The sequence below is a fragment of the Hippopotamus amphibius genome, chromosome 1 (assembly GCF_030028045.1).
Source record: "Hippopotamus amphibius kiboko isolate mHipAmp2 chromosome 1, mHipAmp2.hap2, whole genome shotgun sequence".
In the NCBI taxonomy this organism is placed as follows: Eukaryota; Metazoa; Chordata; class Mammalia; order Artiodactyla; family Hippopotamidae; genus Hippopotamus; species Hippopotamus amphibius.
Genome location: NC_080186.1, coordinates 102,960,820 through 102,977,341, shown reverse-complemented (window position 1 = coordinate 102,977,341; position 16,522 = coordinate 102,960,820). Strand labels below are relative to the sequence as shown.

At 35.1% G+C, this 16,522-nt stretch overlaps 1 protein-coding gene across 5 annotated transcripts in view; it reads right to left on the bottom strand.

Moving 5' to 3' along the window:
• MAN1A2 (mannosidase alpha class 1A member 2) overlaps positions 1 to 16,522 on the bottom strand; it is a 144,749-nt gene that overhangs the window by 75,207 nt on the left and 53,020 nt on the right. For all 5 annotated transcript variants that reach the window (XM_057720485.1, XM_057720502.1, XM_057720522.1 and 2 more), the window contains exons 4-5: positions 8,091 to 8,209; positions 2,311 to 2,391 (exon numbers count right to left, since the gene is read on the bottom strand). In XM_057720485.1, coding sequence (XP_057576468.1) covers positions 2,311 to 2,391; positions 8,091 to 8,209 — 200 coding nt within the window. The remainder of the gene's footprint in view (positions 1 to 2,310; positions 2,392 to 8,090; positions 8,210 to 16,522) is intronic.

Sequence of the window (16,522 nt, the reverse complement as noted above, 5' to 3'; positions counted from 1 at the left end):
TGAAAGGGCGGCAAAACAGAGACTTAAACCTTCAGCTCCAGAGTACCTGTGCTCCCTCCACTTCAAAATGTTTCTTCCTTAAGTCTGAGGCATGAAAACTGCAAAGATGGAGATACTGGTAACACCGTATACTTTTTCAGCATTTTAGTGTTTTCCTATGACAACTGCAACCGAAATTTCAACATTTTGCTTCCACCTTCAGATAAGGAGCCTAATGAAACAGAAGAGGCTGACACTTCTTTTTCATAAGCTGTTCATAATTAATTTTGAATCATATGCTTTTTGGTATAAAAATAAGTCAGTACACAAAAACAATTCAGTATTTCCTCTACACAGACAAGCAAGAAAGTAAGAAAAAAATGCTCTGTCTCAAAGACGTCATATAATGTTTAGCCTGGTAAAGATGAAGAAGCATGGAGTAGCAAACAACAGCAGCTCATGGCTGGGAGAGGAACAGGGTGTAGAGGCAGACCCTCTCTGAGACAGAGGCATACCGGGAACGCCTGAAGTGGAGGGTAGAGCAAGACCATTAAGAAAATCTTGCCTGCAGAACAGGCCCACTCTGATTACAAGGCAGTGTTAGAGGAACTGGAAGCCAGTGTTACACTGCTGGTAATCTTCGCAATAAAAAACCTGGTTCAACTCAGACTAAACTGACTCAGCTCCTGAATCAGGCCTGCTATTTTTCAGGCATATATATTATTAAGCTCAGTCTTTACTATTCCTTCCATCCATACATGATATTTTGCATTAAATAAAAAATTATTTTAAATACTTAAGCAAGTAAGAAAAATCCATCCACTTTCTAGAGACAAAGCAAGTGATTTTTCTGTGTTGAAAAAAATCACAAGTTTAAATGACTATAATTACTGTGTTAAAAGACCTAGTGGATAAGGTGGAAAACATGCATTAAGACAATGAGGAATTTTAGAAGAGAAATGAAAACTGTAAAGGTCAAATGAAATATTAGAAATAATAATTTTAAAAATCAAGATAAAACAGAGATGCAAAATGCCTTCAACAGACTCACATACGTTAAAAGATACACCTGTGACAGTACCTGAAAGAAAGTCAAAGTAACTATAACAGTATCAAACTAAAGAACAGAATATGAACAGAGATAAAGAGAAAAATTTTAAAACAATAAGAAAAACAAATTCACCAAGAAGACATAACAGTCCTAAATATGTACACACCTAAGAAAAGATAGGTTGGAGGTATAATCAAATATATAGTAAAGTCTGACAGTGAAATCATATATTAAGGAAGAAAAATGTTATTTACCTAATGTTGTATTTTAAATATCACCATCTTCAAACATATTTCTTCTACAAAAAGTAGTACATGGGTATCTTACTCTTTATACACAAAAATAAAGATAGATGGAATATTTAAATATAAGCATACAAAATCATAAAAATCCAGAAGTGGAAATATTTGTTTTGTAGTAATACAGACATAGGGAAAGCTTTCTAACGACCAAAATCTAGAAGCCTTAAAGGGAAAAACAATCCTAAAAATGACTACTTTAAAGTTAAACACAAAAATAAAAACTGAAGACAATGTAAAAATTCATCTTTATAAAACATATAATAAAAAGTGAGTTTTCTTAAATTTACAAAGCTATCTTACAATCATTTAGACCAACAAACCAATTAATGCTATGGGCAAAGCAGTTTCTCAGAAAACACAACAGAAATGACTATAACCTCCTCCTTTAAGTTTCTCTTTCTCCCACTCTCCAACCCCATCCTTTAAACTATCTGAGTAGTAAAAACAGATTTCTTACACCCACTTCTCCATCACTGTAAGTCTCAAGTGTGTCTAAGACTTCCATAAAGGAGAATTCAGAGTTGTTTTGCTTTTTTTAATTTACAGCAATAAATTGTATTCAATTTCCAAATAGGCAGTTTTATTAATTAATTTTTAGATTTAGGAGGATCCACATTCATTCTTACTGATTTATTCCTTAATTCTAATCTTATTAATTTATTTTCTCCTTTTGTTTCAACCATGTAATTAATTGCAATGGCAAATCCTGGGGAAGGATTACTCCTACAGAGGAGACATGGTGTATATGATGCTAGGATCTGTGATGAATTTGCTTTAGTGAGATTGTGAGAATGGAAAAATCATTACTCCGAAGGAACAGAGCTCTACCTGAAGATCTAGTTATTTAAGCAAACCTGTTGATTAGTTCAATATTAGACACTTTAAAAAGATGACACGCTGCTAGGGAAATCTTTCATTTTACTAAATTCCATTCACAACCTTTCCCCCCCAAACAATGTATTACTTGATTTTGCTCACCTCCTCTCCTGAAAGGTAATATGCTGCAAGTAGGCCTCCAATAAATCGAATGTTGACTTCAAACACAGACACTTCTGAATTCTGTGAAAACATATTGAAAATTTTCACATACACATAAAGTTGTAAAGGTTTCAAAATATCTTCAATACTTCATATGTTGCTCACAAACATTCTGCAGAGAATGTTTTTTTCCACTTTCTACATCTTCATTTCTCATGCAATTGCAGCCTCACCTCCCATTTGTTAATGTTACTGAAACTCCTCTATTGCTGTCAGCACAGCTTCCTAATTGCCATAATCAATGGGCCATTTTCATGTGCCATTCTCATGTGCCTTACATATTATTGTCAAGTTAGCAAGATATTTGATGCTGCTGACTATTCTTCCTTATGAAAACCTCCATTTCTTAAATTTTGGAATAGTGCTCTCTGTACTGGTCTCTTTCTGTTCCAATCACCATACTATAATGTCCATTTTCACTTCTATCTCTCCTCATGAATTTTAAATATTTTTCTAGTATATATAACTTAATCAATGTTAAAGGATGTACCAAAAAATAATGGCAAGATGATAGATTTTTCAATTAATAATGTTGAAAAAACTGATTCCTAGGTAAGAAATTAATGTGGATACTCATTTCATATATACATATGAAATTCAAATAATTTAGAAGGAAATACAGAAGAAAACTGCAAAAAAAAGAAGAAAATGTGACAATATATCTATGCTGCCTTGAGAAAGCAGGTACTTTGTAAGCATAAAATCAATAGCATTGATAACAAATGATAGATGACTTGAATTTCCCCATAATGAAAATTACCTATAAGAAAAAAATCAAAATCAAAAGGCAAAAAACAAACTGAAGGAAATTTGCCACAAATATAGCAGTATTAATTACCCTACCACATAGAGTCTATAGGTTTGTATTCAGATATGCCTAAAAATATTGCTGAAAAAGATTCTAATGTGTCAAAAGAAAAGTAGAAATGGCAAAGAAAATGACCAAAGAATCCACAGAATATACAAAACTGACTAATAGAAAAATACCATTCATAATTAATTTTTAAATAAAAATTAAAAGGAAATATATATTACCCTGAAGTCTTTCCAACATCCAAAGGCAGAAGACATCATTTGCTAACACAAGCATAATTCTCTAATACAGAATTTTCACAATGTAATGTAATTTTTTAATAACATAACTGTCATCCCACCCCATCCTTGAAAGCAAAGTGGTTTATACCAGGTCATATATTCCCAATATATAGCATCCTGCAGGGTACATAGTAGACATTCACTTTATAGAGAGAAGAAGGGAAAGAGGGAGAGAGGGCCTCTCTCACTCACTGAAAGAATGATACCCTCCCAGCAGTTTCCCTGACTTTACCCTTACCTTCCTCGCAGCACTCTATTTATTCAGCACTGTACAGCTGGAGTGGTGAGCCTTTTAAATCTTAAGTCAGCATAGGTTACTACTCTGTGCAAAACCTTACAATGACCTATGGTTACACTCAGGGTAAAACGACTTATTAGACCAACATAATCAGATTCCCCACAACCTCTCTGACATCCTCTCCTACCAAGAACCCCTCTGACTCACTTTATTATCAAATGCTGTTTGAGAACTGTCAAATCACTTGTGTCAGTCTTTACACTTTACCTGCAGATCTCCGAGCAAATTATCACTAGGAAAGTTTTTCTGACCACACAATATAAAATAGTGAAGTAATCCCTCATCACTAATATTCTTTACTCCGTACTATTCCCCCAATTAATACTTACTATATGAATACTATATAATTCTTTGTTTGTAAAATTCATACCTTCCCTGATAAAAGACAGAAGATAAGTGAAGTTCTAGAGGTAGAGAAGGGAGAGAATGAGGAAGAGGCATTATTCACAGGAGCAGTGACTGAGAATAGTCCTAAATTGATGAAAACAAAATGCTCAGACTGATAAAACATTATGAGTCCTTTAAGGAATAATCTAAATACAGAATGGTAATGGAATTATAGAACAACAAAGCAAAAAAAGAGAATATTACTGGGTTCATCAGTACCATTTTTTTTTTTTTAAGATTCCGCATATATGAGTTAGCATACAATATTTGTTTTTCTCTTTCTGGCTTACTTCACTCTGACAGAGTGAAGGACAAGAATAAGTGACAGGACAAGAATAAGGATGCAGATGCAGAGAATGGACTGGAGGACACGGGGTTGGGGGATGCAAAAAAAAAAAAGAAAATATTAAAACAAGGGAAAAAAACAGATTACCTTTTAAAAATTAAACGTTAGCATACTTTTCAATAACATAACAGAAACAGGAAGACAATGGAACTGTATCTTTTAAAGGTTAAGGGAAAATCATCAACCTCTAATTCTATACTCAGCTATAATATCTATTAGGAGAAAGCTTGGCTCTCTCATATCCACATGGCTTTCCTTGGGTCTCTTCTCAGAAATGTCACCTTCAATAGCCACTGGGTATAAAACAGCAATCTCTCACCACTGCTTACACCAATCCTACTTACTCTTCTTTAAGAAAAAGCACTTATCACTATCTGATATGCTACATATTCAATATAACTTGAATATGTATTTACTATTTTTCTCCCCAAACTAGAATATAAACTAGTATAAACTAGAGATAAGGCTCTGTTTTGTTCATTCCTGTATCCACAGCTCTAGAACAGTGCCTGTCACAGAGAAGGCATCAATAAATACATTTATTTATTCATTACTTAATTTGTAAGTTTCAAACACAAGTTGGGACCAACCAGACAACAGTTACACATAAGACAAGAGGGAGATGAGCTAAATTAAAGCATTCCAAGATCCTTAGGTTTTTCATAAGAAGGACAGAGAAACTAATTAGTTTTAAACTTTGGAAAGCATACCTATTAAAATTTTAAGGCTAACCCCAAAATGAATGGAACTGGAAAGTATAAAGTCAAACTAGTAGAGGGAAAAAAGAGAAACTAAAACTAGCAGAGGAAAAAAGAGACATGAAGTAATGTAATCCAAAATAAGGAAGACTGAAAATAAAGGCAAATGAGAAGTACAATAATGATATAGGTAGCAAAATGATGGAAGATCCAACTCTAAAAATATGTTATGCTAAATTAAATATTTCAAGCTTAACAGTTAAAGACTCCAAGACTGGATAAAATTAACAAAATCTAAATACACACTAAACATAAATACATGGCTAAAACATATGACACAGAAAGGTTAAATGTAAAAGAATGGAAATGTGCTCATTATTAAGCTATTTTTTCTCAGCTTCAAATCCATGCTTCTACACTCCACTTTGGAATACTAAAACTAGAACTTTTCAAATGCATTTCTCATTTGCCAGCTGGCTCCCTCATAGGCCCTGCCAATCATAGGAAGTTCTACAAAGATAACACAAGGCTGAAGAAAGGAAAAGGAACTTATTCCTTCCAGTTTTCTTCTAGTTTCTGAGTGTCAAACCAACCATGGTTCTTCACCCTGGCAGCAGGAGTTGGTTCCCTGTTACAGTTCCCCTGCCACATTCCCCAAATCAGCATCCTTGTGCCCTTCAGAGATACCAAGCTCTAGCTAGGTACCCCCTCCTCAGAGGTCTGAGTCCCAGCTCTGAGAAGGCCCTTTTAAGAACTCATAAGGTATCAAAAACAGAGTCCCAAGCTACTAAATTTTAACGATCTCAACTTCTTCCTGTTGTTCTCACAGTTCCAGGCATGGCAGCTATTTATTGTAGTTCCTACATTTTGTAATACCACAATGTTCTCTTTCTGTCTTTTCAGTGCCTCATTACTTGGTTAACAATTCTAAACACTAAACCTCTAATTAAAAAAATTCTACAGTTCTGGTTCTTGATTGAGCCAACTGACACAATGATATACCAACAAATTATTAAGCATAATAAAGCTGCTATATTAACAAACAGGAGTATTTGAGGTTCACAAACACCAATTCTCTCCAAATTAATCTATAAATTGAATGCAATCCTCATCAAAATTTCAAGTTTTCCAGAGCTTAAAAGAACAAAGGACTGAGAATTGTTAGAATAATTTCCAAGTAGAATAAGATCGGATATCAACATTCAGATACAGATATCAAGCTTCTTATAAAAATACTATAGTTAAGACTACAACAAATATTTAGACTACTAAAATATTGATGTAGGGATAAAGAGAAAAGCCAATATAAAAGAGTAGACTAATATAACTAATACATGACTACTGTAGCATGTATAAATAGTAGGAAAATAAATGTGCTAGGATCAATAGATAGTTGCCTATCTTAACCTACTTACAAACTCAACTATATGAGGACTAAAGACCTAAATGCAAAAGCATAACTTTAAAATGTTTAGAATTAAATATAGAATTATATCTTCATGACCCTGGAGCAGGGATTTCTTAACACAAGATACTAAAAAGCATAATCTCTAAGAGATACATAACTATACGGGGAGGGGGGGCTACATTGTTCAATCCCCCTTTACAGTAAGGTGGGGCCATGAGTAAGATTCACTCAATAATATATAAACAAAAATAGGGTAACCAACTTCTGAACAGTCACATATCTTTTCTCTATCCCTTCCTCCTTTCTGCAACTGGAAGGTTTATCCACCTTATCTTGAGGAATCACCTTGTACCAATGCGGTTGAAGCTTTATACTGAAGTTGACAGAGCAATAATGCAAAGAATCCTAGGTCCTTGGTCATCGAGGAGGTACCCAAACCAGGCCTAAACTGCTTATCTCTGTACTTGATTTGCATGAAAGAGAAACAGACACCTGTCTTGTTCAAGCTATTTTATACTAGATCTCTGTCATTCACAGCCAAACGTAAACCTGATAATAAAAACTGTTCTGAGATATGTCCAAAATGCTAAAATAATATAAAAGAAAGTAATCAATTTTTGTCTAATTAGCATCAGGAAAGGCATCAGAGAAGAAATAATTATGGATTTAAATCACAATTTGAACGATACAGTCTGCCCAAGAGAAAAACACGTAAGGAGTGGCTTCTCACTGCAGTCACAAGGAACAGCAAGTACAAATATCATAAAAGATACTAATGAATATGACAAAGTAGTCCACACATCTTTCAGGTGAACATTTAGGTAACAATGAAAAGACTGCAATCATTTATTGAACACTGAATATGTACCAGATTATCTCAAATAATCCTCACAATATTGCAATAGGATTCCAATTTTATGACAGGTTTAGAAAGAATAAGTAGCACTTACTTACAGGTCGGTTTCCCAAGTAGCACTAGAATGTAGCTAGGCTGGGCTTCAAACCTAAGCAGTACCACAAACAACTATGCCAAAATGCTGGAAGCTTTTGCCTAATTATGAAGGCTCTTCAAAACTGTGCCAAATCTACAACACTGTAAACCAGCTATACTTCAATTTAAAAAATAAAATAAAAATTTCAAAAAAGTTTAAAAAAATTGTGCCAAATCATTATACCTTTAAAAAATAATAAAACACTTATTATTTATAAAGTAATTTATGGTTTCCTGATATTTTTAGTTCAATGTGCTTTTTCACCCTAACTCTTGCCTTAACACACTCAACACATTACCTTAAATAATAAGGGTAAGAAAAGTAAAAGGAAAATGGTGAGAAAGGGTATCTATTTTGTGCAAAAAGTAAACAACTGACAATCGCAAAAGAAGGCGGACTTAAGATTTCCTTAAACTGCTATTATAACACTCAAAACTACTGTTACAGACTGTGCCTTTTCATAGTTAATCAAATAAATTATGAATTGTATACTCACCACACTGAAATCAAGGTTGTTTTCAATCCATTTTTGCCCATCTCGGAATTCATCATGAAGTCCCATAATATAAAGGGTATCCAAAGCATCTACTATAGTAGCACCCATCTGTGAACTTCCTATATTTGGGGCAGGAAGTGGGGGGGGGGGAGAAATGTCATTAAAAAGATGTCCTTCATACAAGGTCTATTTTAATTTTTTTATATATTAAAAGTAAATCAAAGTAGGAATATAAGGATGAAAAAAAAAATACCCAACATGGTTCACTTTTCCATAAGAATAGATAAAACACACTGTTTAAAACATTTTCCTAAAGATGACACACTGATAACTAATAAGAAGATAAAGGAAAACTAAAATTATAATTCTCCTTAATTTTCTTCCTGGTCAGAAAATGAGTTACCTATCTACTTAACTGAGATAGATTGGGGGGAAGAAAGAGAATTAATTTAGGAAATGGGGAGGGTGGTTCAAGATGATAAGCTAAGTCAGAAGACAAGCTCTTTTGGTCCAGATTCATAGAAAGGGCAAAGAATATACTTAAAATAATAATAAAAGTATAACAAGGTTATATAACCATTGTGCAATATAAACTACAGTAATCCTTGACAATCAAAAAGCAGGTTATTAAAAAAGGAAGTCATAAAATAAAATGAGTAGAGAATATCAAAATAGTAAGATCTACTCATATTCAGGAAGGAAATCATCTTGATCTTAAAGAAAATGCTTCAGGGAGGGGAGGAATTAATTCAACAAAGCTAGCCTAACTGATACCAAAACCAGATACTGTAAATACAAGAAAACAGAACAGGCCAATCTTGCTAATGAATACAACTGCAGAAATCTTGAATAAGATACTAGCAAGACAAATCTAGCAGTGTAGTAAAAGAACAAATAACATGGAGCAGCTGGGTCCTCCCTAACCCCAGGAATGCAATTATTATTTCTACCTTCTGAAAATGAAAATCACTCACACAGCTTACTGTCTACATTAACATGACTCTGCTATTACACTGTCTTCATCAACATGAGTTTACTCTTTCAGGAAACTCTTGCTCAGAAAGAAAGAAGCTGCAAAATAAGTTTGTTGTTCATTCCAGGAACTTCTTGAAAGATTCATCACCTCTTTAACAGAAAGTATCAAATGATGGCTAACACTCCAAAACTCTAAACCCCTTGCCTCTAAATTCTCCGCTTACCAATCCTCAACTATTATATCATGATCTTTACCCACTCATAACCAAGCCATAATCAACCATAACCCCACAACTGAAAGGCCCTTGTTAACCAAGACTTAAAATCTCAGTGTCTATCTCAATCTTGTCCTCCACCATCTGAGGGGCTTACTAAGGCTCTGGTGAGATAGTGATCGCCCTCACCATGGTCAGCGTCAAACTCAGCTTTATTTATCAACAAGTTATCTTGGTGATATTCTAGGAGTCAGCATTCAACACTACTTAGGTTCACGTTTTCCATTTACTATTCCTTCTTTTCTTTCCTTTTTTAATTCCATTCCTTTTTCTCCTAAGTAAACAGTGTTTTCTTGTGATGGTTTAAAACTATATAAATTTGTTCTTAGAACACCCTTAACTTATATCACATTTTCTCATTCATGTGCTCCTAAGAACTCCTTCAACTTATCAAGACGTATCTCTTCCCACTGACAAAACAAGCACTCCACCACTCTGATAAATCCCTTGGTCTTCTCCCCACTCAGTTCCCTTCATGTTGATATTAACTAGAACATTTGTTCTAGGTTATTAGAGACATACTTTCCTTTTGCTTTTCTTCTTCCTCAGCTTTTTATTAAGAAAACAAAAATTTTATCAAACCATTTAATCACCCACATATCCCTATCTCTTGCATAATCACATGAATTAAACATGTGTCTCTTTTTATTTCAGTGTTTTGTCCACGATATTTACCATGCTTATTTTAAATCCTAGGAGTCCCTGTTTTTGTTCTTGTTTCAGTTTTTATAGGTAGTTATGCTCAATTCCCTAGTTATTTATTTAGTCTTGTAAGTGCATCCTCCTCTAAGGTGCTGACTACTCTGAAATGGAAAAAGGTCTGACCCACATATTTGTACCAATTCTGGTTGGTTTCACAGGAGAAGTCTGCGCCATGGGCTAAACAGCACAAGGAAGATAAGGCAAAACTGAAATTACCGGCTATCACTGTGAGTGTTTACAGAGACAACTCAAGGTTTCAACTAGAAAAAATTAAAGGGTCTAAAACTACCCTTGGGTCAAATAAGAATTAAAATATGACACTACAGAATATATAAAACATTAATAAAGATCTATTATGAGAACACGGGAATCAAGCGAACCAGTTATCTGAGAAAAACTCATAACTTGAAAATTTTATACTATTTAATAAGAAAAAATGAAAACAATTGCATTCTGAATGTTCTGCTAAGAAAGTCAGAAAAAGAATAATAAACCTTAGCAATAAAGTAGAAGAATCAGAAAAGCTAAGGAAATGAATGAATTAAGAATAAAAAAAACTGTCAAAATAATACATTCAAGAGATTGTTCTATGAAAAAGAACTATAGACAATAAATCTAGGGCTAACTGATTTTTTAAAAGTAGTCATGGCAACCTTAAAACACAAAAAAGGAACTGAGAGTGTATCAAGAGACAGATACAAAGGAAATTAAGAAAATTATTTTTTAAAAAGCCCAATTTAGTCATATCTTCCCAATAAATTTGAAAATGAGTGGAACTGACAATTTTCTAAGAAAATAGGTATTATTTTGAATTATGAAAAAAGAAATAGAACATCTAAATAAGCAAACCAAGAAACAGGAAAATGAGAAATTTTCAAAGAGCTACCCATTATACAAGCATCATATTCTAGAAGCTTCACAGAATAAATTCCACTTTAATTTTAAGGACGATAACTCCTACATAAATTTTGATAAAACACAGGAAAAGAGAGTTTAAAATTCAACTTATGAATTCTGCATACTATTGATGCAAAAATATAACTTAGTAAGAAAAATAAAACTATTATCTGATCTCATTCTTGAGCATGCTGGAAATATTTAGGAATGGACTTCCTGGGGCGTACGGTAAGTTTGTGTTTTAACTTAATGAGAGACTGACAAACTGCTCTCTAGAGTATACCATTGTATACTCCCAGCGGCAATGTATGAGAGGTCTAGTTGTTCCACCATCCTTCTCAATATTTGACATTGTTGGTCTTTTTAATTTTATTCATTCTAATGGGTATGCAGGATTTTGCATTGTGGTTTGAATTTTAATTTCCCTGGTAACTAATGTGATTATTGGCTATTCATTTACCTTCTTTGGTGAAGAATTATTTATATATTCTGAATACATCCTTATACATGGATCACAAATACTTTCTCCAATTCTGGGGCTTGCCTTTTCATTTCCTTAATGTCTTTTGGAGAAAAGAATTTTTAATTTTCATGAAGTCTAATTTATCAATTTTTTTCTCATTAATGGTTTATTCCTTTTGTATTCTAAAACCTTTCTGCTCACCTCAAGGTCACAAAGATTTTCTCAAATTTTTTTACTGGAAGTTTTATACTTTTAGTTTTTATGTTTGGATCTATGATCCATTTCAAGTTCATTTTTTTAAAAGAACTTTTACTGAGATACAATTAACAGACAATAAACAGCATATATTTAGAGTGTACAATCTGGTATCCCAATCTCCCAATTCATCCCCCTCAACCCTCCCCGCTTTCCCCACTTGGTGTCCATGTGTTTGTTCTCTACATCCATGTCTCTATTTCTGCCTTGCATTTCCTCTTTCATAACTGTTAGCATTTGCCTTATGTATTGAGGTGCTCCTATATTGGGTGCATATATATTTATAATTGTTATCTCCTCTTCTTGGATGGATCCCTTGAACTTTATGTAACGTTCTTTCCTGTCTCTTGTAACATTTTTTAAAGTCTATTTTATCTGATATGACTATTGCTACTCAAGCTTTCTTTTGATTTTCATCTGCCTGGAATATCTTTTTCCATTCCCTCACTTTCCATCTGTATGTGTCCCTAGGTCTGAAGTGGGTCTCTTGTAGACAGCATATATATGGGTCTTGATTTTGTATCCATTCAGCCAGTCTGTGTCTTTTGGTTGGGGCATTTAGTCCATTTACATTCAAGGTAATTATCAATATGTATGTTCCTGTTACCATTTTCTTAATTGTTTTGTTTTTGTTTCTGTAGGTACTTTTCTTCTCTTAGGTTTCCCGCTTAGAGAAGTTCCTTTAGCGTTTGTTGTAGGGCTGGTTTGGTGGTGCTGAATTCTCTTAGCTGTTGCTTGTCTGTAAAGCTTTTGATTTATCCATCGAATCTGAATGAGATCCTTGCTGGGTAGAGTATTCTTGCTTATAGGTTCTTCCCTTTCATCACCTGAAATACATCATGCCACTCCCTTCTGGCTTGCAGAATTTCTGCTGAGAAATCAGCTGTTAACCTTATGGGAGGTCCCTTGCATGTTATTTGTTGTTTTTCCCTTGTTGCTTTTAATAACTTTTCTCTGTCTTTAATTTTTGTCAACTTGACTACTATATGTCTTGGCATGTTTCTCCTTGGGTTTATCCTGCCTGGGACTCTCTGCACTTCCTGGACTTGGGTAGCTATTTCCTTTCGTCCATTAGGGAAGTTTTCAACTATAATCTCTTCCAATATTTTCTCAGGTCCTTTCTCTCTCTCTTCTCCTTCTGGGACCCCTATCATGCGAATGTTGGTGCGTTTAACATTGTCCCAGAGGTCTCTTAGGCTGTCCTCAGTTCTTTTCATTCTTTTTTCTTTATTCTTTTCTGCATCAGTGATTTTCACCATTCTGTCTTCCAGGTCACTGATTCGCCCTTCTGCCTCCGTTAATCTGCTATTGGTTCCTTCTAGTGTATTTTTCATTTCAGTTATTGTGTTGCATATCTCTGCTTGTTTGCTCTTTAATTCTTCTAGGTCTTTGGTAAACTTTTCAATCTTTGCATCCAGTCTTTTTTCAAAGTCCTGGATCATCTTCACTATCATTATTCTGAATTCTTTTTCTGGAAGGGTGCCTATCTCCTCTTCATTTAGTTGTTTTTCTGGGGCTTTATCCTGTCCCTTCATCTGGTACAAAGTCTTTTGCCTTTTCATTTTCTCTTTCTTTCTGTGGCTGTGGCTGTGGTTTTCAGTTCCACAAGAGGAAATACTGCTGATACTGCTTGATACTGCTGTCTGCCCTCTTGTGGAGGAAGCTATCTAGGAGGCTCGTGCGTGCTTCCTGATGGGAGGGACTGATAGTGGGTAGGGCTGGGTGGGCAGAGCTCAGTAAGACTTTAATCTGATTTGGTGGGCAGAGCTCAGTAAAACTTTAATTTGCTTCTCTGCTAATGCATGGGGCTGTGTTCACACCTTGTTGGTTGTTTGGCCTGAGGCTACTTAGCACTGGAGCTTACAGGCTCTTTGGTGGGGCTAATGGTGGACTCTGGGAAGGTTCACACCAATGAGCACTTCCCACAACCCCTGCTGCCAGTGCCCCTGTCTCCTCAGTGAGCCACAGCTGCCCCCCACCTCTGCAGGCAACCCTCCAACACCAGCAGGTAGGTCTGGTTCAGTCTCCCATGGGGTTGCTGCTCCTTCCCCCTGGGTCCTGGTGAGCACACTTTTTTGTGTGCCCTCCAAGAGTGGAGTCTCTGTTTCCCCTAGTCCTGTGGAGGTCCTGCCATCAAATCCCACTGGCTTTCAAAGTCTGATTCTCTGGGGATTCCTCCTCCCATTGCTGGACTCCCAAGTTAGGAAGCCTAATGTGGGGCTCAGGACCCTCACTTTAGTGGGTGGACTTCTGCAGTGTAACTGCTCTCCAGTTTGTGAGTCACCCACCCAACATTTATGGGATTTGATTTTAACGTGATTGCGCCCCTCCTACTGTCTCACTGTGGCTTCTCCTTTGTCTCTGGATGTGGGGTGTCCTTTTTGGTGAGTTCCAGTGTCTTTCTGTCGTTGATTGTTCAGCATTTAGTTTTAATTCCGGTGCTCTTGCGAGAGGGAGTGAGCGCATGTCCTCCTACTCTGCCATCTTAATCCTATCTTGCCTCAAGTTCATTTTTGTGTACAATGTTGAAGAGTCAAGGTTTTTATTTTTCTGTATGATATACAACTGATCCAACACCACTTACAGGAAAGACTTTCCTATAACCCACCAAAACCACCTTTGTTGAAAATCAACTAAATATGTATGTGCAGTTCTATTTCTATTCTTTTCCAGTGAGCTCTAGGTCTATCTTTATGCTAAAACTAAACTGTCCTTATTGCTGAAGTTTTACAGCAAACCTTAGAATCAAGTAGTGTAAATCCTTCAACTTTGTTCTTTTTTAAAAATCATTTTGATTACTGTACATGCTTTGTTTTCATATAGGTTTTAGAATCAGTTTATCAATTTATATGGAAAAGTCATTTTTACTTAGATTGCTTTAAATCTAAATATGGATTTCAAGAGAAATGACATCTCAACAATATTATTTCAACTCATAAACATGGCATCTCTCTCATTTAAGTCCTTTTAAATTTCTCTCCATAATCAGTTTTCAGTGTATAGATTTTGCACATAGTTTGTTAAATTCATCCACATATACTCCATATTTTTATGCTACTGCAAATGATATTATTTTAAAATTGTATTTACAACTATTTATTGCTAGTATCTAGAAATATAATTTATTTTGTATACTGAACTTATATCCTATGGCCTTATTACTAAATCTGTTTCCTTATTTATTTATTTTATTTTTTGGCTGTGTTGGGTCTTTGTTACTCTGCACAGGCTTTCTCTAGTTGTGATAAGCAGGGGCTACTCTTTGCTGCAGTGCACAGGCTCCTCATTGCAGTGGCTTCTCTTGTTGCGGAGCACTGGCTCTAGGCCCACAGGCTTCAGTAGTTGTGGCACGTGGGCTCAGTAGTTGTGGCTCAGAGGCTCTGGAATGCAGGTTCAGTAGTCGTAGCGCATGTAGGATCTTCCCAGACTAGGGCTGAAACCCATGTCCCCTGCATTGGCAGGCAGATTCTTAACCACTGTGCCACCAGGGAAGCCCTAAATTTGTTTTCATTCTAGTACTTTTTTGCTGTTGTTTGGTAGATTCCCTAGAATTTTCTTCATAAGCAATCATACTAACCACAAGTAAAGATAGTTGTACTTCTTCATTTATAATCTTTGTACTTTTTTGGTCTTCTTCTTACTTTAATGCACTGGCCAGGAGTTCATGCATAATGTTATACAGACGTTAGAGAGCAAAGACATCTTTGCCTAGTTCACAATCTCAGGGGAGAGTGTCTAGCCTTTCAACATTAAGTATGTGGGGATTTCCCTTCTTTGTTTAGTTCTGGGTGTGTGGGGGTGGGTAGGTGTGTTTTAATGCTTTTTATCCGGCTAAGAAAGTTCCCTTCTAGTCCAAATTTGCTGAGAGTTTTTATTATGGATGGATATTGAGTGTTGTTAAATGCTTTTTCAGCATCTACTGAGATAATCATATAATTTTCCTCTCTTAATCCCTTAATATCTTCAATTATAATGACTAATTTCCAACCAACCATGCATTCCTAGGATAAACCCCACTTGGTAATGAGGTATTATTCTTTTTACATATTGCTGAATTAGATTTACTAAGATAAAGCTAACCTGGTCAAAGATTTTTGTGTCCGTGTTCATGAGGAACATTGGTCGATAGTTTCCTCTTACTGTAATATTGTTGTCTGGTTTTGGTATTAGGGCTTTGGTGGTGCTACCAAGGTGATATAATAATTCTAAATGTATAAACACCTAACAAGAGTACCTCAAAATATATAAAGCAAAAGTTGACAGAATTGAAAGAACTAAGAAAGAAATCCAATATTAGAGTTGGGAACTTTAACACCCCTCTCAGTAATTGATAGAACTACTAGGTAGAAAATCAGCAGGAAGTGAGGAAGCCTGAACAACCCTATAAAACAACTGGATCTAACTGACATTAATAGAACATTCTACACCCAATAACAGTCACTACAAATATACACATTCTTTTCAAGCACAAACAGAACATTCACCAGGATAGGTTATATTCTGGGTCAAAAAGTAAATCTTAAATAATTAAAAAAAACTGTAATCACACAGAGTATATTCTCTGACCATAATGGAATGAAATTAGAAATCAATAACAGAAAGATAAAAGAAAAATCTCTAAGCATTTAGCAATTAAACAACTTGCTTAAGGAAAGTTTTAAAACATACTGAATTGAATAAAAATGAAAACACAACATACCAAAATCTTTCAGATGCAGCTAAAGCAGCACTTCACAGAAAATTTGTGGCACTAAATGCTTACATTGGAAAAAAGGATCATGAACATACAATCTAGGCTGTTACTTCAAGAAACTAGAAAAGCAGAAACAAAAGCAACCCAAATCATGCAGAAGAGTGGAAATAAC